Raw genomic sequence first — 24641 nt, 5'->3', positions numbered from 1 at the left:
AGACTTATGTTGAGATATTTCTATTAATTGTTACATGTTATGGAGTGTTTTCATGTATACAGATCCCCCTTATGTAAAAATATAACCTGTTGTCATTTAAGTGGTCAGTCAATATTAGCCATGAACACTGCATGCAAACTATCACATCATCCATGGATGCTATCTCTGGAAGTTAATGCTATTGCAGCACATACATGAATGCTCCCAATTTTTCTGGTTAACACTGGCTACTAAATAAATGTGTGACACTGGTAAGGGGTGGACAGTGAGTATTATATATAATTCAAAACATTCTATATAAACGTTTATAGAACATAATTTGTCCATGTCAAAAAAATGTAGTTAGTTTATTACATTTTTATGTCCAATAATGAAATTTTTTTACTTTTTAAAATCTTTTTAGGTATATTATTCTTGATACATATCAGATCTTAGAGCAAGGGAAGCCTTCTCTACATTTTCCAGAGAGCTTACAATTATACATACAAATGTCGCTATGCAGAGAGCGCAGAAATATAACAAATCTGCCATATGTGTCATGTCTGCATTTGGAATTTCTAGACCTCAATTACCATTATTTCTGGATTAAACTAATATTAGATTTGCAGCAGTGGCAGAACCATGCAATTATAGTTTGTGCTTTGAAAACGGCTGAAATGTGGCTCTGTTGTTGAAATACAAGGAGAGGCAGGTGTTACCAAACTCTATATCCCCAGAGAGAATGGAAGCTGCAAGACTGTAGATGTGCCATTCCCAGACACCCAAGTCACGCACTGTGGGTGGGCACACAAAATAGAGCGGACACCCCAACAACAAGCTGCGATTAACAGCTTCTTGAAGCAACGACTTTCGATGGTTAAGAGGGATGTAAATTTGAATAAAGCTGTATGACTGGTAATAACGATTTATAGAAAAGTGATATTCTTGTGTTATTGACCTGTGAAGACATATTCTTTCTAGAATAAGACCTAAGGGAGGTGACAGTTTTCTGTAGGAGTGGGGAAATAGATTCTCTATTGGCCTTATATACTTCCTCTTTTTATATTAACCAAGTGGTCACTATTATCTCATTGATTTTTTTTAATGACAATAGAGAGTTATCGTAAGAGTGAAATAGGTATAGATATCAATATAAAGCTGTAAATATATCAATGAAAACTCCAGGTACTAACACGCATTAGGCGCAATGTGTATGTTAGGTTCCCGTTCGTGATGCTAGTTGTGTGTGTGTTTTGCTTTTAAGGACCAAATGTTACCGTATGTTTTTATTACAGCATTGTCCATGTATACCAAATGCAAAAATTAAATGTTCTACTTATTTCCCCTTTGTACAGCCATACAGAATGCTAGGGTACTAAAGGTTTTTATTATTATTAATTTTTTTTGCTCAAATAACATAACTCTCTGTGATGTCATCACTTACAGCAGCCTTATCCTGAAAGTGTAAAAATACACTTAAAGGAACACTATATTCACCTAAATTACTTTAGCTAAATAAAGCAGTTTTAGTGTATAGATCATTCTCCTGCAATTTCACTGCTCAATTCACTGTCATTTAGGAGTTAAATCACTTTGTTTCTGTTTATGCAGCCCTAGCCACACCTCCCCTGGCTATGATTGACAGAGCCTGCATGAAAAAAAAAAACTGGTTTTACTTTCAAACAGATGTAATTTACCTTAAATAATTGTATCTCAATCTCTAAATTGAACTTTAATCACATACAGGAGGCTCTTGCAGGGTCTAGCGAGCTATTAACATAGCAGGGGATAAGAAAATCTTAATTAAACAGAACTTGCAATAAAGAAAGCCTGGTCGCCAGGTCGGGCGAAACGCGCGCGTCAGGGTGTCCTAGAGTACTTCTCCTATGACTTAGAGCGAAGTACTTGTATCTGCGACCATGCTACTTACCTTTAACTATTTCTAATTTACCTTTAACAGTAGAGGCTTTCAGTGCGCTAATCGACTCTATTGAGCACACTGATTTAAGAATTAGTTATCAATGGATTTATGTATTTCGTATTTTACTACCTTATTTTGTATCTTGACCAGTGGGATTAGAGTGAGGTGCCCTCGAAGGCACAGTTTATAGCACAGCTCTAGCGGTAGTAACAGGCAGGGGTCAAGTCCTGGGGAAAAAAGTGTGGGAACTCACCCAAGATTCCGCCTCCCCCCCCCCCCTTAAAAAAAAATTACACTCCTATGCATATAGTGCAGTGCAGGGTGTGTATAATGAATGTAGTGTGTTTGTAGTGAATGCAGAGTATGGATAATGAATGTAGTGTGTTTGTAGTGAGTGCAGTGTGTATAATGAATGTAGTGTGTTTGTAGTGAGTGCAGTGTGTATAATAAATTTAGTGTGTTTGTAGTGAGAGCAGAGTGTGTATAATGAAGTGTTTGTAGTGAGTGCAGTGTGTATAATAAATGTAGTGTGTTTGTAGTGAGTGCAGAATGTGTATAATGAATGTAGTGTGTGTGTAGTGAGTGCAGTGTGTATAATGAATAGTGTGTAGTGAGTGCAAAGTGTTTGTAGTGAGTGCAGTGTGTATAATGAATGTAGTGTGTTTGTAGTGAGTGCAATGTGTATAATGAATGTAGTGTGTTTGTAGTGAGTGCAGAGTGTGTATAATGAATGCAGTGTATGTAGTGTGTTTGTAGTGAATGCAGAGTGTGTATAGTGAATGTAGTGTGTAGTGAGTGCAGAGTGTGTATAATGAATGCAGAGTCTATATAATGAATGCAGTGTGTATAGTGAATGTAGTGTGTTTGTAGTGAGTGCAGAGTGTGTATAATGAATGCAGTGTGTATAATGAATGCAGTGTATGTAGTGTGTGTGTAGTGAATGCAGAGTGTGTATAATGAATGCAGAGTGTGTATAGTGAATGTAGTGTGTGTAGTGAGTGCAGTGTGTACAGTGAATTTAGTGTGTTTGTAATGAGTGCAGAGTGTGTATAATGAATGTAGTGTGTTTGTAGTAAGTGCAGATTGTGTATAATGAATGCAGTGTGTGTGTGCTGGATTATGTGTGTGTGTGTGTGTGTGGGTGCTGGATGATGTGTGTGTGTGCTGGATTATGTGTGTGTGTGCTGGATTATGTGTGTGTGTGCTGGATTATGTGTGTGTGTGTGTGTGCTGGATTATGTGTGTGTGTGTGCTGGATTGTGTGTGTGTGTGCTGGATTATGTGTGTGTGCTGGATTATGTGTGTGTGTGTGCTGGATTATGTGTGTGTGTGTGCTGGATTATGTGTGTGTGTGCTGGACTATGTGTGTGTGTGCTGGATTATGTGTGTGTGTGCGCTGGATGATGTGTGTGTGTGTGCTGGATGATGTGTGTGTGTGTGCTGGATGATGTGTGTGTGTGTGCTGGATGATGTGTGTGTGTACTGGATTATGTGTGTGTGCTGGATGATGTGTGTGTGCTGGATGATGTGTGTGTGCTGGATGATGTGTGTGTGTACTGGATGATGTGTGTGTGTGTGCTGGATGATGTGTGTGTGTGTGCTGGATGATGTGTGTGTGTGTGTGTGTGTGTACTGGATTATGTGTGTGTGTACTGGATTATGTGTGTGTGTGCTGGATTATGTGTGTGTGTGTACTGGATGATGTGTGTGTGTGCTGGATTATGTGTGTGTGTGCGCTGGATGATGTGTGTGTGTGCTGGATGATGTGTGTGTGCTGGATGATGTGTGTGTGTACTGGATTATGTGTGTGTATACTGGATTATGTGTGTGTATACTGGATTATGTGTGTGTGTGCTGGATGATGTGTGTGTGTGTGCTGGATGATGTGTGTGTGTGTGTGTGTACGCGCTGGATGATGTGTGTGTGTGTGTGTGTGTGTACTGGATTATGTGTGTGTGCTGGATTATGTGTGTGTGTGTGTGTGTACGCGCTGGATGATGTGTGTGTGTGTGTGTGTGTGTACTGGATTATGTGTGTGTGTGTGCTGGATTATGTGTGTGTGTGCTGGATTATGTGTGTGTGTGCTGGATTATGTGTGTGTGTGCTGGATTATGTGTGTGTGTACTGGATTATGTGTGTGTGTACTGGATTATGTGTGTGTGTGTACTGGATTATGTGTGTGTGTGCTGGATTATGTGTGTGTGTGCTGGATTATGTGTGTGTGTGCTGGATTATGTGTGTGTGTGTGCTGGATTATGTGTGTGTGTGTGTGCTGGATTATGTGTGTGTGTGTGTGCTGGATTATGTGTGTGTGTACGCTGGATTATGTGTGTGTGTGTGCTGGATTATGTGTGTGTGTACTGGATTATGTGTGTGTGTGTGCTGGATTATGTGTGTGTACTGGATTATGTGTGTGTGTGTACTGGATTATGTGTGTGTGTGTGCGCTGGATTATGTGTGTGTGTGTGTGTGTACTGGATTATGTGTGTGTGTGCTGGATTATGTGTGTGTGTACTGGATTATGTGTGTGTGTGTGTGTGTGTGTGTGTGTGCTGGATTATGTGTGTGTGTGTGTGTACTGGATTATGTGTGTGTGTGTGTGCTGGATTATGTGTGTGTGTGTGCTGGATTATGTGTGTGTGTGTGCTGGATTATGTGTGTGTGTGTGTGCTGGATGATGTGTGTGTGTGCTGGATGATGTGTGTGCGTGTGTGTGTGTGTGTGCTAGATGATGTGTGTGTGCTGGATGATGTGTGTGTGCTGGATGATGTGTGTGTGCTGGATGATGTGTGTGTGTGTGCTGGATGATGTGTGTGTGTGTGTGCTGGATGATGTGTGTGTGTGTGTGTTGGATGATGTGTGTGTGTGTGTGTGTGTGTGTGTGTGTGCTGGATTATGTGTGTGTGTGCTGGATGATGGGGGGGATGCATTTGCTTTTTAACTTTTATGTGTTTATGTTTTTTTTTTAATTTACTCCCCCCTCCCTGCTTCTTACCTTGTCAGGGAGGGGGAGATCGCCTGGTGGTCCGGTGGAGGGTAGCAGCCGCTGCACACAGGGGCCATCACACGCGGCGTTCTTCTCCAGCTCTCTCAGCTTCAACTCTCGCGAGACTCGCCTGTGCGGAGCGTTGCCATGGTAACCCGTGGCAACGCTCTTACAGCTGCGGGTCTCGCGAGAGTTGAAGCTGAGAGAGCTGGAGAAGAACGCCGCGTGTGATGGCCCCTGTTTGCAGTTAGCAGGGCAGGTCCTGCAGGACTGGGAACGGCGTTCCTGCTTTGGAAAAAGTGCAGGAACGCCGTTCCCATGCGTTCCTGCAGGACTCGAGCCCTAGTAACAGGTGGTCTCTGTTCAGCATTGCTCTATCCTTATTACAGCTATTCTCAGCGCTTCTACCTACTATCTTTCCGTTACAGTAACGGTTTCTCTACTGTCAATTTATCTTAATTGTGTGGGATGATAGGTGCCCTCGAAGGCACAGGGACAGCTTTTGCTATAGTATTTACTTAACACCTTAGCACAGCTTTATACTATACTGTTTTATTCATCGCTTAAATCTTCAGCGTTCTGTATAACAGCAGTTTTATTAGAGATTGCTGATTTATTACGAAACATCAGACCATTCGTGGTCACAGGCTTCAGTTATTTTGTTGCTAACTTAACTGATGTCTTCGTTACGATATACGCAGAGATAGCTGCCTCATTACATAACACCAGACCTTTAGCGTTCACAGGCTCCGATTACTAGCTGCTAACATAACTGTTGGTACTAGATATGCAGAGATAGCTGCTTTATTACGCAATTTAGACCATCAGTGACTACAGACTCCAGCTACATTGTTGTCAACAATACAGTTGTGACCGTTACTATCTCTCCGTTCTCACGGGGAGCTGTGCTCTCTTCTTTTGTCCCTACATATATATCTTCCTTACCAGACTGGCCCAATCCCCTAATACTTTATGCATCGCATTTTTTTACTGCTAATTAGCTTTGGAGATCTCCCTCATATCTACCAAGTAGCCTGTGGTTTGCTTACCAGTCCCGTCAATATTTTGACGACCGCATTAAGAACGAAAATAGATATATGGTTCTGGCTGATACTTGTTTTCTTTTTATTTATACACCTATTTTAGGTTTTAGTTGTAGCACTATTTTTGATCTACACTTATGTACACTAGCACGTTGTGGTTTTAATATTATTGAATAAAATTTATTTGTTTTTCTTCATTTACCTACTGAGCATCTGACTCTACCAGTGGTAGACTTTGCCTTACAGTTAAATACTCTGTTGAGATTATCATACTTTTCTTTGAATATACACATATCTGAGTAATAACTTACTACATACAGGTACACTTGCTGTCCTCCTTTGTTATGTTACATTTGGGGTTATTCCCCGTTCTCTAAAGTGTACCTTCCATTTGGCTCTTTCGTTGCTCTTTTTGTTCTATGTGACTCAAATCACCTACCCTGCAAACGCCCGCATACAACCTAAAAACACTTATGAGCCATCCACTACGCTAGATGCCTGCCTGTAGCAGCCTGTTCCCCACATAGTTCTAGCCTGTACAATATGACCCTAACTATAGGTGCTATGGCTCCTGCATATATAACTCACCTGCCTGTAGGCAGACACTCCTCGAAATCTGAGGCACAACCACCTGTCTGTACCCTACCAAACTACTATTACCACAATGTATTATGCCTGTTATTACAAAAGTAATACCTATGTCAGTTAAGCCTGTACCAGACTTTTGTACCCTAGATATGCATGTTTAATTATTGCCAGTCCACCACAAATGTCCTGTTATAGTTTACTAGACAATAATGCTCTTTCGCTTGTTCTCTTTCCTACAAAAAAAAAGTGCAGCATACCCTGTATTTCACGTGTATACCAACTGTTGTATTTGTTACCAAGCTTGCAATGTGTACCTAACTCTGCACTCCGAAAATAAAGAATTAAAAAACAAACAAACAAAAAAAAACAATACCAGTAATCTACAAGCGCTGAATTCCCCCCTTTGTTATCACTTAATAATGAAAGTGTCTACTTTAGGTTGACTGTCCATTTAAATATTTAAAGCTTAATGTACACTTACTTTGGAAATGAGAATTTGCCAGAGATCTGCAAGTCCGCAGAGCAGTTGGGTAAACCACAGTATCTTGCAAAGGTTACCTGTAAAGATCACAAAAACTAAACATGAGGATATGAAAATATACAACAGGTAACATTAACGGATTCATTATAAAGAGGCTATATACTAATGCTTACTGTATTTCTAGATCATGCTATGAAATTAATCGATGTAAAGCCATTTCACAAACAAACCTTGTCACGTCACTTCAAGAAAATCAATCAGATAAAACATGTTCCATGATTAAAGTCCATAAGAATGTTACAATTAGACAGTGGCAAACTGGACGTTTTGAAGATATCACAAAATCCCTGGCTCTGCTCATTTTGGTTATGACAGAATGCCGGCCTATCCCTCTATACCCCATCGATGGCGCAGTGTGGCCTAAATCCTGAAACCGTTTATTATATGAAATGTATTAGGAAAATACGCATTTATTAAATTGCGGTTTCCTGGGAGATGTAACCCTTTATTATATCTACATTATTATACATCAATCTTTTTGCTAGATATTAGGCTTGATCATGCACGTGCATTGCTGTGCAAAGAACTAGCTGGTTGTTTTAATGTACTCTCTTGTACTCTCTTGTATAAAGAAGGCACAACAGGCCAAAACACCCATCCATGTACACTGCTTATATAGTGCTGACTGGTTGCTCATTGGTTGGGGTCAAATGTGCGGCACTAGAGTATCTTTGGGCTAAGTAGCACGGATGATGCACTGAAATTATCATATGTAAAATTATGAGCTGTGTTGGGAGGGTGCAACATTGTAGTGGCTGTGTTCCTGACACAATTGCAGAATGATGCACAGTGTCGTTCTGCATGGTGTGATATGGTGGGGAGTGCCGGGGCCACATGCACATGACAAAAAATATTCAGCCAAGAACATGATATGTAAGGGATTGTCTTTGCAGAAGACACACACTTGAAACTGTGAGCTGCTTTGTGAATAGGGAATTTAGTAAGAGCATATAACATAAGATTAACACTTTAATTTAAGCTGGAAGATTTAAACTCCTGGAGAGAGAACAGAAACCATCCCTGATATGACAGAAGACTTAACCCTGGAGTAAATGGAAAATGACTCTATTCACTATTGAGAGCATATTATAATATACCCATATAATTGACTGCAATAAAGGCCAAGAGACATTTAACATTTTAATAGAATAGTTGTTATTTGAATAGTTTGTTTTCTGCAAATTTCCATTGTAGTTTCTAAAGTTTTGTAACCCAAGCAACACATTAAAAAATTGAAGGTTACTGACTTGATTTTTGCCAAATTATGGATATTTCTTAAAAGTTGTTTAGGGGTTTTTTTTTTTTTTTTTTTTTTGCTTTAGGTTTTGGGGCAACTTTAACCTCATCTGTTGAAAATAATTTTATATTTCTCATATAGCACCCAATGCGTTTCACCATTTAACAACCGTCACTAACAAAACAGGAGGTTTCATAGCATTGAAATCTCACAAAGGACTGATATGTCTCTTTATCTTGTTAACCCCATTTAAAATTATCTTTGACATTTATACAACAAAACATGCAGAGTCATGGATTTCATTCAAAAGTGATAATTTTTCATTCATGCCCAGAAGATTGGATATCTTCCCAAATTTAAATGTAAACAATCCCGAGCTTCCTTGTTTTGTTTTTTTTAATCTTTTTTGTGTTTTCCAGTAAACTGTATTTTAGTGTGATACTTTCCGCTTCATGGGTCACATTCCATTGAATTTACAAGATAACGACATCCTGTCTGTGTTATTAAAACCCTATGCAATGTGTTTGGAGTGGAGTAAAGTGTTGTTGTTGGTTTTTTTTATTCACATTAGACCATTTTGGATCCTTTGTTTTTTAAATACTTGTTTGTAACCAGACTTGGCATTTCATGTCAACCTCTGATCTTCCATACTCTTTGCACCGTAACACCACTTAACAGTTCAGGGCATATTAGTATATCCAAAGATTTAATAGCAGCACTTTAGGCTACAATATTGTTTGTGCTGGGGAGGGTTGTCTAGTCTGTTGTCTTTCCTTTTTTGTCTTGCTTTACATATTAGTTGGGCAATGTATATGCTGCATAAGCAAAACATAAGCATTTGATAACCGACATTTAAGTCATTATACATTACATTATACATACAGTCTAGCCAACCTCCAGTCATTGCATATACTGTCCAGCAAACCTTCAAATAATTATATGTGCTGTCTAGCCAACCTTCAACCTTCAAATCATTGTATATACTGTCTAGTCAACCCTTCAAATGATTGTTTATACAGTCTAGGCAACATTCAAATCATTGTACATAAGTTGTAGCCAACCTACAAAATCATTGTATATACTGTGTAGCCAACCTTCAAATCATTGTATATACTGTGTAGCCAACCTACAAAATCATTGTATACACGGTCTAGCCAACCTTCAAATCATTGTATACACGGTCTAGCCAACCTTCAAATCATTGTATACACTGTGTAGCCAACCTTCAAATCATTGTATACACTGTCTAGCCAACCTTCAAATCATTGTATACACTGTCTAGCCAACCTTCAAATCATTGTATATACTGTGTAGCCAACCTTCAAATCATTGTATATACAGTCTAGGCAACCTTCTATCATTATGTATGATGTCTAACTCACCTTCAGTCATCATATATACTGTCTAGTCCATCTTCAACAATTGCACTGTGTCTAATAAATTCTATTTTATACCATATTGAGCAAGTTAAAATGTGTTTACTTTGCATGTCCTAGCCAGTATACTATACAGTAGAAGCTACATTTATAATTAAAGGATCACTATAGTGTCAGGAAAACAAAGCGGTTTTCCTGACACTATAGTGCCCTGAGGGTGCTCCTACCCTCAGAGTCCAGCTCCCGTGGCATTGAAGGGGTTAAAACCCATTCAGCAGCTTACCTTATTCCAGCACCGCAGATGCACCTCTAGTGGCTGTCCGGAAGACAGTCACTAGAGGCTGGCTTAACCCTGCAATGTAAACATAGCAGTTTCGCTGAAACTGCTATGTTTGCATCTGAAGGGTTAAAACCTGAGGGACATTGCACCCAGACCACTTCATTGAGCTGAAGTGGTCTGGGTGAATATAGTGTCACCTTAAGAGAATTAAGAGGGAAAACAAATAAAAAAAATGAAATGATATACGAAATATAAAATAATAAAATATCTTCTTACCACATGTCTTATTACACTGTCACTTTCTTCTTGCTGCTGAAGAATTGGTTGGAGTGGGGTAAATGTTTGCACATTTCTCTTACTTTTCTTATATACTATATGTTCTCCAAGATGGTAACGGGTTTCCATGTGTATTGGAGTAAGAATATCCCGCACATCTTTCTAAAACAGAAACCAAATCAATTACATTCCATGCATTTGTACTGGATATAGTTTTCTTACTTTTGTGATGCGACACTTTGACTAGAACCAAAGTTGTCTTTAAAGGGACATTTATGCATTTTTATCTTGCAGCCTTAATAATTAGCTGTATTTTTGCATGTTAAATTCTGTATCATCAAAACACACAATTGTGCATTCTGCATCTTACTCTTCCTCATCTGAAACATAATAAACCACTTTATTCTTGCTGGTTAATGTACTTCGTACGTGATGTCACAGCTTCATAAGCGTGCCCTTTTTTCATGACTCACCTACCTGGAAGTATTTTCTCCAATAACAACGTTACACTCAGGAGACACAGCTAAAGTTTCTTGAATTTGTAGTTCAGGCAACAGCTTACATGAGTGGAAAGCCAAACTGCACATTCCAGAAATCCTGGAAGCTGTGCACATAGAACTTTGAAATCTGCTACTCATCTCCATCCTACTACACTCTGTACACACAGTGAACACCGAGTTTGTGGTAGTAAGATTTAAGGGTAAAAGAGACACAGGTTCTAGTTATCTTTTCTGTGTAGGTTATTTACAGTCAGATTTCTAACTTCTGCAAACAGAGTTAAACTGCGCGTACCATTCTACACTTTAACCTTTGCAATACAGGGTGAAATATGTCTAAAACATCAGGCTGTATAGACCAGAATAAAGGCTTGTGGTTGGTCACTCTACTTCCTGGGATGTGTAGAGATCATGCCTTGCATTAGAATTATCTAGTGTTTTTTTTTAGAATTTTGTTTTTGCATATATTTTACTGGATATTCTATATCCTGCATTAAAACACTGAGAATCACTTCCAGTCTGGAATACTCCTTTAATACATATTGTAACCGTATCTTAATGACTAAGTAATCTTGGAAACTGATACATAGAAAAAAAACAGTCACAAAGTTCATTGATGTGACAAGTAAAAATTGCATTATTCATGAGAAAGACATTCTCTAAGCAGGTGTATAACACGAACCATTGTGGCAAATGTCAATAGTTTCTTAGAAAACAGATATGATAGAGATAAATCAATTTATAGAAAGCAATTCTCCTCTTGTGTGTTTTTATGTGATCTATGAACAAGTCTAGTTGACAAAGACAGGAAGCAACCATGATTTAGATTTCAAGGGAAAATGTTTAAAATTACCCGCATGAAAGCCTGGTATGTTTTACAATTTGCAATCCGCTGCAGAATGTTGATAGTTCCTGAAATCACATCCATTGTTCCGTTTGATAAAAAGTAGAATCTTGCATGTGTCCCGGGCTTTCTTCTAGTATCTGAACTGATATTATAGTGTAAAACTGAAAGAAAAATAATAATAAAAAACATTTTTTTATAGAAGGTCATTCTAGTAAAATGGGATCATGTGAATTTGCATCACTTTTTCCTGGGACCTTTTTATATTTACATTTCTGATCTGACCCCGTCTTTGGAATTACTGTAAATCCTGTAAATTGTCTTTAGTTTACATTAGCTAGTGCAGATGATTTAATAAAATTTATTTAAACATTATACTCCTGATTATTGCTGATATTAGATTGCATGTAAATGTGACTTCTATATTCACAGCCTGTGAAAAGCTTATGGGGAGATGAATTTATAAAAATAACAAAATAAAATTATACATATGCGGAGAAGGAAAACATATGCAATCAGCCCTGTTGTCATTAGGACGTGATTAAATATTTTTCTATAAACTTTAAAAATAAAAATTCCCCCAGAAAATTCAAATACAAAAATATAACATCTCTAAAAATATATATAAAAAAGTATCAAAATATTAAAATATTTTTCAAAATATTTATTTAAGTTTATCAAAAAATATGAAATAATTTGAAAAGCTTATTCAAAAATATGAAATAGAGGCCTAAATTTTTGAAATTTTAATCCTGGTGGCCATTTTGGGATATTACACTGCATCAAATCAATGTGCATTGCCCACGTTGTGCTTGTAAGAACAGTACTTGGTTTTTATCATTTGCATTACAGTATGTGTGATGCCGAAATGTTGTTTTTGGGCATGTGGCTATGTGGACCGTCCCGGACAGTTTCACCCAGACAAAAGGAAGTAGTTTCAATGATTGAAGGGACACCAAGTTTAGAAACCGCTGCATATATAATCAGCTATCCTTTCTTCATAGGACCTAGGATGTTCACAAGCACCAGCAACGTGCTACTACTAGCATGCACTGAGAATAAGTTAGGAGTTAAAACTTGAGTAAGATTATAGTAGTGGAGTGTGGTTTCTAGGATTTTCTTGGACAGAAGGATCGCAGTAGAAGCATGAATGAATTGGAGTGCTTCATTAAGAATAATTATGGAACCTGCAACTACATAAGGAAACCATGACGTGACAACACACCAACACTGACGAGAGTCTCTCCCCCCAAGACAACCACCACCCACCCCCGAGGACCCAACTGACACGGTGACACAGGGGGCCATACATGGCCACAATAACACGGAATAGCGCTAAAGCAGCATTGAAACTAAACCTATATCTGTTATTCCGGTATACAACGCCGTAATGTATGGATCCTCTAACCCCTTCTTTTTTTCTCTCTCATTCTGTACCCCCCCCCCCAAATGCTTAAAAATTCTACAAATAAAGAATTAAAAAAAAAAAATTAATAATTATGGAAAATGATCTTCCCCTGGGACAAGCTAATAAAACTGATCTAGGTATACAAATAGGTATGCACAGACAAGGGTGATTCAGAGACTGGAGCAAATAGTAAAGCACCTTATTGTAAAATCATGGCTTCAAGACTCAATAGATGTATTATCGCGCAGAGAGTGGAGAAAAATAGTTTTTACATTTTGTTTTGCTAATTTTATTAAAAAAAAAAATGTTACCAATTTTTTACAAATGTACTAAAGCCACTGGAGATGTGCATTTTCTATTCTCCAGCGTTGCAACCGAAATTTGGTAAACAAATGAAGAATATTATAGAATTTAAAAATTGAGATAAATTTTGACCCGAAAATTCTTTTAGTGCTCTAGTGCTTCACCCGAAAATATCTTTTAATTGTGACAGAGATATTGTCATAGTGTGTTTGTAAGGATTTAAATACATAGCTTAAGAGTTTGATCTGATTTTAAGAGCACCTGAGAGGAGAGTGTTTGCTCAGAAGAGAGGGAAAACCTAGTTCTGATTGTAGGTGCAACATAACAGAGAGGGGAAAATCCAAAGAAGTGTATTTCTAAAGATAACTGGGATAGGAGGTTTTGTGGTTAGATTTGGTGTGAACTTGCAACAGTGAGTGTTTCATGCAGGTTGAGCCTATGGCATCTTGCAGCCTGTGCAAACTGGTGTTCTCATAAGTTACACAGAAACAGGGTCATAAATATGACCAGTAAAGCTCGGATACAGAGACGCCATGCATTAATGTTTAGTATTCAAAGACATCTAAGAAATGTTTATGATGACCCTGTGCAAATTTGTACTATAGGGTCTATGCAAATTGGAAATGACACACAACAATAAGGAAAGCATTAGCATCCAGCAAGTAGTCTAATGATCTTAATTATTGAGAAGCCGTTTTGTAGCATCTAACGGAGATGAAAAGCAGATGTCAAACAGTCTAGCTATTAGGGATCATGTCATTGTATGGAATGTGGTCCTAGGAACAAATAAAAGTTCCAGGGAGCTTGACCTGACCAGATTTAGACCCACCCAAAGTGATAGAGCTCTTTTCTATAGTGCCACTCTATGAATACAATACCGAAAATAATGCCCAACCCAAATATCATTGTGATTATTCTTTGTTTAATTCATTATTTATCAATGTTATAAGGTTCCTAATTTTATATCGGTCTCTGCTGATGTATCACTGCCACGTTCCTAACACAAATATTTGCTTGTTTCATTCCTAGGTTTAAGATAATATATTTGATTTGTGTCGTAATTTTTTTTTTTTCAAAGAGTTTTTCATTTCAGTGAAGAAACATTCTCCCTTTTGTGCTTAACATCTATGCCAATAATAAAGACCCGAGCAATGGCCTCTATAGAGATTTAAGGTTAATCATAGAAGTAAAGAAAATGTTTGATAGACATACTCTCCTCTTCATCAAATCTATTGTAAGTATTGTTATACCATTTCAATGATGTACCTAGGGCTTTAGCATTTGGCACTAGATAAAATAAAGTTATAAGGATAATAACCAAAATATTCTTACTATGCACAAGTTTATAGATTTATATATGTATTGGTAAACTTGTGAAACATAGTATTTAAAAATAGATAACTTATCAACTCACCAATGTGACCTGGGACTTCCAGCCCTTCGTAACTGAAGCAGACTGTTACATTCATGCACACTGCAGGATGTCCATTTTCAATACAGTTGACCTTCGTCCGATTTACAGAACTTGCCATCACTAACGTTGCATTGACAATGACCACCGGCTTGGTTCTACAGAGAGAACAAGGTCAGAAACCAGATTATGGTTATTGGTTAAATTATCCCAAATTACTTGCTGTATGCATGTATCTTTATTTCAGCTTGAAAAATGGATTCACCACTAGACTACATCATTCACACACACGTAGTGCAATTCTGAAATATGAGATATTGTGGTCTTATGGAGATCGTAAAGGATGTAAGAGTCTGATTTGAAACCAGAACATGCTTGGGTTAAACGGGGAACAGTAAAGTCTGAGATAGATCTTTCTCTGGATGCACTAAAACTATTCTAGTCCATGGGATCTCCACCCAAAAAAAATCCTAATTAAAACAAACACTCATTGAACCATTTCAGGAAAGTGAGAAAAGATTTAAAAATTAATAGAAATACTTTGGACACCAGAAACCCAACTGCAAAAAAAAAAAAAGAAGTAGAAAAAAGTGTGTGTGGGGGGGAGGATAAGGAGGGGGTTGGAAAGGAGGAAATAAGAGGAGAGTCTACTGGAGTAGTAGGGTAGGGGGTTATATTCCAGCGGGGTAGTGGGGGGATGATGTGGGGCCGTATGGTGGTAGGAAGCTGCCATTGGCTTTTTTTTGTCTCCTCCAAGCCTCTGGTTCTCATGTGGGCTGAGGGAACTCAGAGCCACGGATCTCATATTTTATTGAAGTGTGTTGTGGTGTCATGTACCAGTGTGGACAATTTATCCATCTTTCTGGCGTCCTCTATCTTGCGTATCACCATTTGGAGGGATGGTATCTCGGGTCTGCACCATGTTTCTGCGATCACTCTTCTGGTTGCCAGTGCGATCTTTGCTATCAGTTTGTTTTGGTAGCGGGGGTGTTGTCAAGTGATTTTGAGAGAAGCCAGGTCCATGGGTCTAGTGGGACATTAATGTGTAGTATCTTGGCTTTTGTGATATTTAAAGCCATAGTGGTGCTATTTGTGTGCATTCCCACCAGACATGAAGATGTGTGCCCTTCCCCCCGCACTGTTTCCAGTACAGGTCATTGTCCGAGATTCCCATTTGTCTGAGGCGGAGTGGGGTGAGGTACCAACGCATTATCGGTATATATGCTTGTTCTTTGATTTACGTAAATTGAGACTGAGGCTGTGGCCTCCCATATGTTCCCCCAGTCCGAGGGAGGGTCTGGGGGCCCGAGGTCCCTCTCCCAAGCCGACACATATGTTAAGGAGCCTTTGTGGAAGGAGGTGATGATTGTGGAGTATAGTGTGGATATTTGGCTTTTTTGGATCGGGCAGCTCATGCAAGCCTGTTCGAAGGGGGTGTGAGTTTTTGTGCCTGCTGTTTTATTGGTGGGTGTGTCTAAGTAGCTGTGAATTTGCATGCATCGGAAGTCGTCGAAGGTGGTTAGCGGGGTGCATTGGGGAGGTCTGAGAATGGAAGACATTTTTGGTTATGGAAGAATTGGCAGAAACGTAGGAGGTAATTGTCCTTGAATCTGGAGAAATGTTGGGGGGTCATGCCTGGGGTGAATTGGGCATTGCGTAAGACCAGTGTGAGTGGAGAGGGGGTGGATACCAGGGAACATTTGGTGGTGAGCTTATCCCAGATTTTTATGGAATTTAGGAGTGCAGGGGTGGTGGTGGGCAGTTGTGGTCAGGCTGGTTTGGGCAGCCAGATGTATAGTGAGGGTGAGTGAGTGTGTTCCAGGTCCACCCAGCATTTGATGCCATAGGGGGAGTGTAGGTACTGTACTTGTGCTAGTTGTGCTGCGTGGTAATAATGCATGTAGTGGGGGAGGCCCAAACCTCCAGCTCTGTTGGGTATATAGAGTGTCGCCCTTTTAATTCTGGCTTTCCTGTTAGCCCAAATGAATGTATCCATTAGGGTCTGCCGGTTTTCAAGTCAACTGTGGATATTTGCATGGGTAGTGCCTGGAATAAGTAAAGGAGTCTGGGAAGGAGGTTCATCTTCACTTTGAAAAAGACTTTTGTCGAAACGCGTTGTGCAATACCTTCTGCTGGAGATCCAGATTTTAAGCTGTTATATGTGAATTAAAGTTTGTATTCTTGCATCCACATCCCTGCTTGGTGTTTCATGAAAAATACGTCCAGGGGAGAAGTGAAAGTGTGCAGTGAATCTTTCATCACCTTTTCAGCGATTTGGTCTCCTGGTTAAACGCCTTTAGTCTGAGCCACTTTTAAAGGCTCAGGAACACGTGAGTGGGATATTTTATTCTTCACTTATTTTTACCTTTACATACAGGCTATACTATGTCTTGTATTTCACTATTTTAGGTCATCCAGATATATGGTAATATCGCATGTTTTTATTATACATATCTGGTGTATGTACCACAGACTTTGCTCTCACCTAATTTGTTTATATATACTTCATCTTCACAGATGCCATTCTACCCATCCAGAATTTTGAAAGACCTGCCCATGTTTTGACTGAGTTCAGGTACCGGTCAGTCATTTCATGGAGGGTATTCGGATGGAGGCGCACTTGTGGGTTGTGGTCAATTAGCTCTAAAAAGTAAGTTTGGAAGACTTCCACTACTTGGTCAGGGAGTTCTTCTGTTTTTCCGGTTGGGTCGTTTATTTTGTCGATGTGTTTGTGTGCGGTTCATTGGCGTAGCCTATGTGCCAGGAGGGTATCAGCCTTATTAGAGTTCTCATAAAATAATTGCCTGGTCCACCGAAGGGCTTTTAATGAGTCTGCAGCCATTAACTCCTTAAGTTCTGCCTGGCATCTGGAGATTCCAGTTTGTAGGACTGCTGTTGGGTGTCTTTTGAATTGGTATGCTAAGGTTCTTAGTTCTTGGTGTGTGTGTTCCAGTCTATGGAGATATTGTTTTTTCTGTGTGGAAGCTAGGTTTATTATCGTGCCCCAGGCCTTTACATGTAAGGGTGCTGGGCTCGGAAGCCCTGTGTGTGTGCCCCCAGGATGGGGCGGAGGCCCAGGCCTGCTAGTGTGGTCAGCCATATGGGCTGTGGGGAGGCGAGGAAGGTCGGGGGTAAGAGGGGAAGAAAAGATAAAGGAAGGGGGAGGGAGTACTTAGTGAGGGGGGAAGGGTTGTGCGGGAAGTAGAATGTACCTGGTCTTATATGGTCAGTGCCAGGCTCTGTCGGGGCGGAGTGGATCTGGACTGGTTAGTTGGTGTGTAGGGAAAGGGTCATTCCAGTTGTTAATTAGTGTTCTACGTATGTACTGTGCTGTACTTGTTGGTGGGTTATTCTTTTATAATAGGTTGGGTGAGTGAACCAATAGGTGTAGTTGGGTCACTCCCCTGGGGATTGCGTGCTTTGTGAGAGAATCTATTTTGTAATACCTTCAATTAAATGTTACATTAGACAAAGTATTTTTATGAACAATCACAGCAAATTTCTGTAGTATTGTTTCATTAAGACAATATTACATGGAGGTACATGGGGTTCGTTTATATCATTTGCCCTGAGATGTACAGTAAAATAATTTTGGAATGTAAACACTTATTTAATTACTTAATAATGTCAGCTCCTACGCTTATAAACAGGTTTGTATAATTTAGTAGTTTTAAGAATTGCTAATACATGAAGCTATGTATTAGCCGTATAGACTAGAAAGTCTGCAGAGCACACAGTTGGTTAAATTGCCTTTCACTGTGTACAATTAGGGTAATTGTTGTTATTATCAGTAATATTTCCTAATACATGGATCACTACAGGCTTACCTCAGCAGTACCACGGAGTCCGACAGGAAAGCTCCAATTGCGACATCTGCAGAATACATTAGATGAAAATTACAGTAAGAAAGACACTTGACTCCATAAACATGTCACAGTATGTACACACATTCACCAATATGTTATTCCATTCTACACATTAACTGAAATATATATGTATATTAATCTTGGCTGATAATCCTATTGTGATAATGCACAAAGATCTACAACAACCATAAAAAGAGTTCTGTAATACAATTTTTTAAATCACCAGACAGTGGGGTGTAGTTGATGAGTGGTTAGAATTTATTAATGAAAGCCTTGAGAGAAGATACATTGTGCAGCAGCGTTATTTTTTTTTTTTTTTAAATGACTATTGCAAAGAAAGAAAATTAGAAGTCAAGAAGAGGGAAGTAAAAATGACATTAAATTCAAGTTCATGAATGTATCAAGGTGTATTAACTGCCTTCTAAATTCTGCCCAAATCAGGTTCCTATTGGCTTCTATGTTGACTCTGTTGAAGATATTAGTTCTTGAGAATTAAGCTTTAGTTTCAATCGAAGTTAGAAGCTAGCTGCCCCAAGTTGAACTACAAAGAACAGCTGCTAATGCACTTGCTACTGAGTTGACACAAGTTGGGTTAAGAACGTTGTTTTGAAGGACCAAGGTGACATTTATCTGGATTTCAGAACTATGAACTCGAGTACATTAAACCAGCAGTCAGACTCTTGAAGATCAAGCATCAAATAAATATATGATGATTCAGTGCTGTGCACGACTCTTGGTAGGTCTGAACATTTCCTGCAGTGTGACATCACAGATGATGTCAGGCTACAACAACCTAAAAACTTAAAAAATGTTTTTTTTGTGTTTTTTTGTTTGTTTGTTTTTTAAGATGCTTTTTTACCTTGATATCCATTTCCATCTACATCTATCCCAGCAGATATTGACTGTCCAAACATTTGTAAGCCATTGCCAAATGTCTTCCCCTGTATTCTCTGTAAAAGTAATAGATACTTTTGATTAGTGGCAATTAACTTCAAAACATGGTACAGCAATTCTTCTCGTACATATCGACTGACATATAAACACTGCACATCGAATCATTCTGTACTCACTAAATGACTTTTACACATGGAACAGAAACTCATTCTGGACATACATCTGCCAGGTTCAATATCAAAAATACAGTTAAAGGAAACACTAGTGTTAGGTCTATTTCTGAAAAGGAACCAGATATTGACGAGTTAAGGAAGTGACTCGGGAAAGAAGCGTTTTTTTAAATTGATCATTGTCTTGGCTGTCTTAATTGTAAATTAAATTGTTACTAGTGTCCTGCAATTATTTAGAGTGATCATTATTATACTTATTAACACCTTTCTTCCTAATGCTTTCTATTTAGAGGGCTATTTTTACTTTACATTGCTTATAGAAAATTTTGATGAATCTCAAACAATGAAGTGTAGTACAAATAAACATGACATCTGTACCATTTTCTACCCCTCAGGATCTGCAGCCTTTTCCTTGTCTGCAGCAGCAAAGTTAGACATCTATGGTAGATTTATTTATAATTTATTTTAAAAAAAAAATACATTAAACTACAGATTGCCAGATTTCGCTTTGGTGGAAGGAGTGTGATTTTAGGAACAGAAACATAGAATGTGACGGCAGATAAGAACCATTCAGCCCATCTAGTCTGCCCATTTTTACACTTTTACAGTAGTCCCTGGCCTTATCTTATAGTTAGGATAGCCTTATGCATATCCCACGCATGCTTAAACTCCTTTACTGTGTTAACCTCTACCACTTCAGCTGGAAGGCTATTCCATGCATCCACTACCCTCTCAGTAAAGTAATACTTTTTGATATTTTTAAACCTTTGCCCTTCTAATTTAAGACTATGTCCTCTTGTTGTGGTAGTTTTTCTTCTTTTAAATATAGTCTCCTCCTTTACTGTGTTGATTCCCTTTATGTATTTAAATGTTTCTATCATATCCCCCCTGTCTCGTCTTTCCACCAAGATATACATGTTAAGTTCCTTTAACCTTTCCTGGTAAGTTTTATCCTGCAATCCATGAACCAGTTTAGTAGCCCGTCTCTGAACTCTCTCTAAGGTATCAATATCCTTCTGAAGATACGGTCTCCAGTACTGTGTACAGTACTCCAAGTGAGGTCTCACCAGTGTTCTGTACAATGGCATGAGCACTTCCCTCTTTCTACTGCTAATACCTCTCCCTATACAACCAAGCATTCTGCTAGCATTTCCTGCTGCTCTATTACATTGTCTGCCTACCTTTAAGTCATCAGAAATAATCACCCCTAAATCCCTTTCCTCAGATGTTGCGGTTAGGACTCTATCAAATATTCTATCAAATACCCAAGTGCATATCTCAATGATATGACTTCCAAAGAGAAAAGTAAGACAAAAACATTTCGACACAGTTGACTTTGCAACAGGAAAGCATCACTGGAAAATTGGGTAATATTTTCAACAAATCTGTAGAACTGTTGGACGGGTGTTTTCTTCCATTCAAAAATAACATTATTTTTTATTTACCTGGTGTAGATTTTTATAACACACAACACAATTATCACAACAGCTTATGCCAAGTAGCCCTAATAAGCCATAAGAAATTATTTGAAAGTTTTGAGTCGATAAACATTTCTCTCCGTTAATTAATCCAGCTCTTCAATTGCAGTAATATATTATGTCGAAATAATATTATGTATGTTATACATATCACAATATGACCTTTAGCATCACACAGACAGAGAGAGAAAGAGAGAGAGAAACCCACAAAGAAAAAAATAAATATATATATATATAGCTCAAAAAGCAAGATATATTTCAGTGCCAGTTCTCCTATGGGATGGTCTAATTTGTCAAACACCATTTATTGCCATTTATTTGTGAGGATTTTATTAAATACCTGTGAAAATGACTGCGTTATCCCTCTTTTTCTGCCATTGTATATATATACCGCTCCCTCAAGATCATTTTCATGAGGCGCTCCTATGGCCACATCTGCAACGAATTAGAGACATATTTAATATACCATTCCATTACATGTTATAATATTATTATTTGTACCTTGCAAAACAACTAATATGCAAGTAGGAGGACTGCTTTATAAAAGAAACACCTAGTTTCTATGAATTATATTTGATATACAATGACATTTGATTATGACTCTGGGGAAAAAAAATTAAAATTAAATAAATATATTAAAAGCTTATAATAGAGAGTGCATGTTTCACTCCCCAAGCATTAAGGATCGTGGCTTCCTTAAAGGGACACTATAGTCACCTAAACAACTTTAGCTTAATGAAGCAGTTTTGGTGTATAGAACATGCCCCTGCAGCCTCACTGCTCAATCCTCTGCCATTTAGGAGTTAAATCCCTTTGTTTATGAACCCTAGTCACACCTCCCTGCATGTGACTTGCACAGCCTTCCATAAACACTTCCTGTAAAGAGAGCCCTATTTAGGCTCTTTATTACAAGTTCTGTTTAATTAAGATTTTCTTATCCCCTGCTATGTTAATAGCTTGCTAGACCCTGCAAGAGCCTCCTGTATGTGATTCAAGTTCAATTTAGAGATTGAGATACAATTATTTAAAGTAAATTACATCTGTTTGAAAGTGAAACCAGTTTTTTTTTCATGCAGGCTCTGTCAATCATAGCCAGGGGAGGTGTGGCTAGGGCTGCATAAACAGAAACAAAGTGATTTAACTCTTAAATGACAGTGAATTGAGCAGTGAAATTGCAGGGGAATGATCTATACACTAAAACTGCTTTATTTAGCTAAAGTAATTTAGGTGACTATAGTGTTAAACCACATTACAGGTGTTACACGGTATCCTGGCATAATAATTTGAGCAGGGAAGAGCAATCTGTGCCCTGGACAAACAGAATTTCTGTACCCCCAACTAGACCATGGGTTGCAACTTTCACCATTCCAGATGTTGTGGACTAGACCTCGTCTGGTGCTTTGCCAGCATAATGGGAGATGTCGGCCATATGACCACTTTTGTAACCCTTTATCCAAAATATTCAACAGCACATCAGTATTTACAGAAACAAACAAGACAGAGGGAAACTAGTGTTTATTTTTGCTCGAATGCTAGCTGTGACACAGTAGCCACAATCATTTACTCCAAGCTAGTGTGACAGATCAAAATTGTAAAGATTGTACAAGATTGTGATATTGCTAAATTTCACTCACATTCTTCAACATGCTTTAGTCTCATGGAATTATGTCATAATTAAATTCCCCACTAAGTGGCAGTATAGTATATCACCCAGATACAAATGAAATATATATACATAGATATTTATATCGTACTTGGCATTTAACAGTTATTATTAATATTAACAAATATTTTATTAGGAGTAAAAAAGACAATAATAATAATAATAATGTAACAATACACTAAAAAGTTTCTGATTCATAATACTTCTCAGGCATACACTATTTAAAAGTTCATTCAAAAACATAAGCAAAATGAGCGTATGTAAGTGGGTTGCTTCATACCAAATGTAGCATGGGTTTAAGGTTGTGGAAGGTTGAAGCTTGTTGAATGTTGGTCAGTTGGGCACTACAAATGTAGAGATAGCCTCCATCAATCATCATCCCCTACCTAATTAGTCTAGGTACAATCCGATGAAGCTCTAGTTCTGTAGATTTTGATCCTTGTTTATTGTTGTTATTTTTAATTTTGTTCTTGCAAATATCTCTCATTCACAGTGAGCTCTACCCTAATATGCCAGATTTAATTCATGGGGCCTGTGGAGTGGTACACGTGCCTGAATATAACCATAAGGCTATTTCACCTTTTGTGTCCATAACTTTTGCAGACATAGCATTATAGCCTACTGATTGCTTTTATTACACATTTATACTCCTGACCACACTACTTACTCATTTACACTGAGCGGTATGGTTCAGGTCAGTACGGTTCGTAATGGTAAGAATGGTCCAGCCTATACAGGTGAACGTTTCCATTGCAAGTTGGACAGCTAGGAGGCATGTGGGGTTTAGAACAAATGCATTTTATTTGTCGTGAGCATTGACATTTTCCTGTCCGCCAATCAATGGATTGTGTGATAGGGTGACGCCAGTAGCTCCGCCTTAACCGTACCGTACCATTTCCTATGGACCTACAGCTGAAGGGGGCCCAGGAATGGTGCGGTTTGGTTCGGTTGTATGGGCCACTTTCATAATGTAAACACAAAAACACAAAATAGCGTACCAGACCATACGGACCCGAACCGTACCACTCAGTGGAAACGAGGCATACTTGTTTTACCCATGTTTTCTATTTTATAAAATAGTGCAGAACATATGGCATTTCATGTAAAGCCTTGTCTTGTTCCTCATGTACTCTGAAATGTCTCTTCAATGTCTGTTATCATAATATGCACTGGAAAAATATTTAAAAAGTATAGATAACAAAAACTTTAAATCAGGCCTTCTTGAGAAGATGAGGCTCCATATTTAGCTACAAGTGTAACTATTAGACATGTGCATTCAATGTCAAACGAATAGAAATTCAAAATTTTTTTGTGATCAGCAGGTTCTCTGAATTCCGTAATTCCAAAGCGCCACGTTAACGAATCATGAAACAAACAACACAGACCATGGACACGCAGTTTCATTTGATTCATGATTTGAAGTTCTGTCAATGGCACACACAAAAAAAGCAATGATTGATGGAAAAAAACATGATTGATGGTTAGGGAACAGCCATTAAATGATGATTTTTTTTATTACTTTTTTATTTAAGTGAAAATTGAGCAATAGCGGGAAAACAGGAGGAGCAGTAAAACAAAAAAAATTGTATATATAATAAATATATATTATCAAAAAATATATATTTTTACTTTTCCATCTTTGTTCCCTCTATTAGTTACCTCTTCTCGCTTAATCTGTGAATTGAATGGTGGGAAAATGCACATTTGAGTGTACTGCAAAGTTTATACAAAATATTTTTTCATAAACAGGTTGACTCACTAAAGTAAGAAATGAAGGTGAATTCAAGGTCAAAACAGCTGGCCTGGAAAAAATCTCTCATTCAGCTATACTTTCAATTCAGTGACTTTGGCCTTAAACTTGTAATTTTCTTTGAATTAAC

General features: G+C 38.3%; 1 protein-coding gene across 1 annotated transcript in view; it reads right to left on the bottom strand.

Annotated features, from left to right (window-relative positions):
- ITGA4 (integrin subunit alpha 4) overlaps positions 1 to 24641 on the bottom strand; it is a 90526-nt gene that overhangs the window by 19529 nt on the left and 46356 nt on the right. The window contains exons 11-17 of the mRNA XM_063428677.1: positions 21439 to 21533; positions 19416 to 19506; positions 18518 to 18563; positions 14694 to 14848; positions 11578 to 11732; positions 10228 to 10389; positions 6999 to 7075 (exon numbers count right to left, since the gene is read on the bottom strand). Of these exons, the coding sequence (XP_063284747.1) occupies positions 6999 to 7075; positions 10228 to 10389; positions 11578 to 11732; positions 14694 to 14848; positions 18518 to 18563; positions 19416 to 19506; positions 21439 to 21533 (781 nt within the window). The remainder of the gene's footprint in view (positions 1 to 6998; positions 7076 to 10227; positions 10390 to 11577; positions 11733 to 14693; positions 14849 to 18517; positions 18564 to 19415; positions 19507 to 21438; positions 21534 to 24641) is intronic.

This window comes from Pelobates fuscus, chromosome 8, assembly GCF_036172605.1.
Source record: "Pelobates fuscus isolate aPelFus1 chromosome 8, aPelFus1.pri, whole genome shotgun sequence".
In the NCBI taxonomy this organism is placed as follows: domain Eukaryota; kingdom Metazoa; phylum Chordata; class Amphibia; order Anura; family Pelobatidae; genus Pelobates; species Pelobates fuscus.
This window is presented reverse-complemented; position numbering and strand designations above follow the sequence as displayed.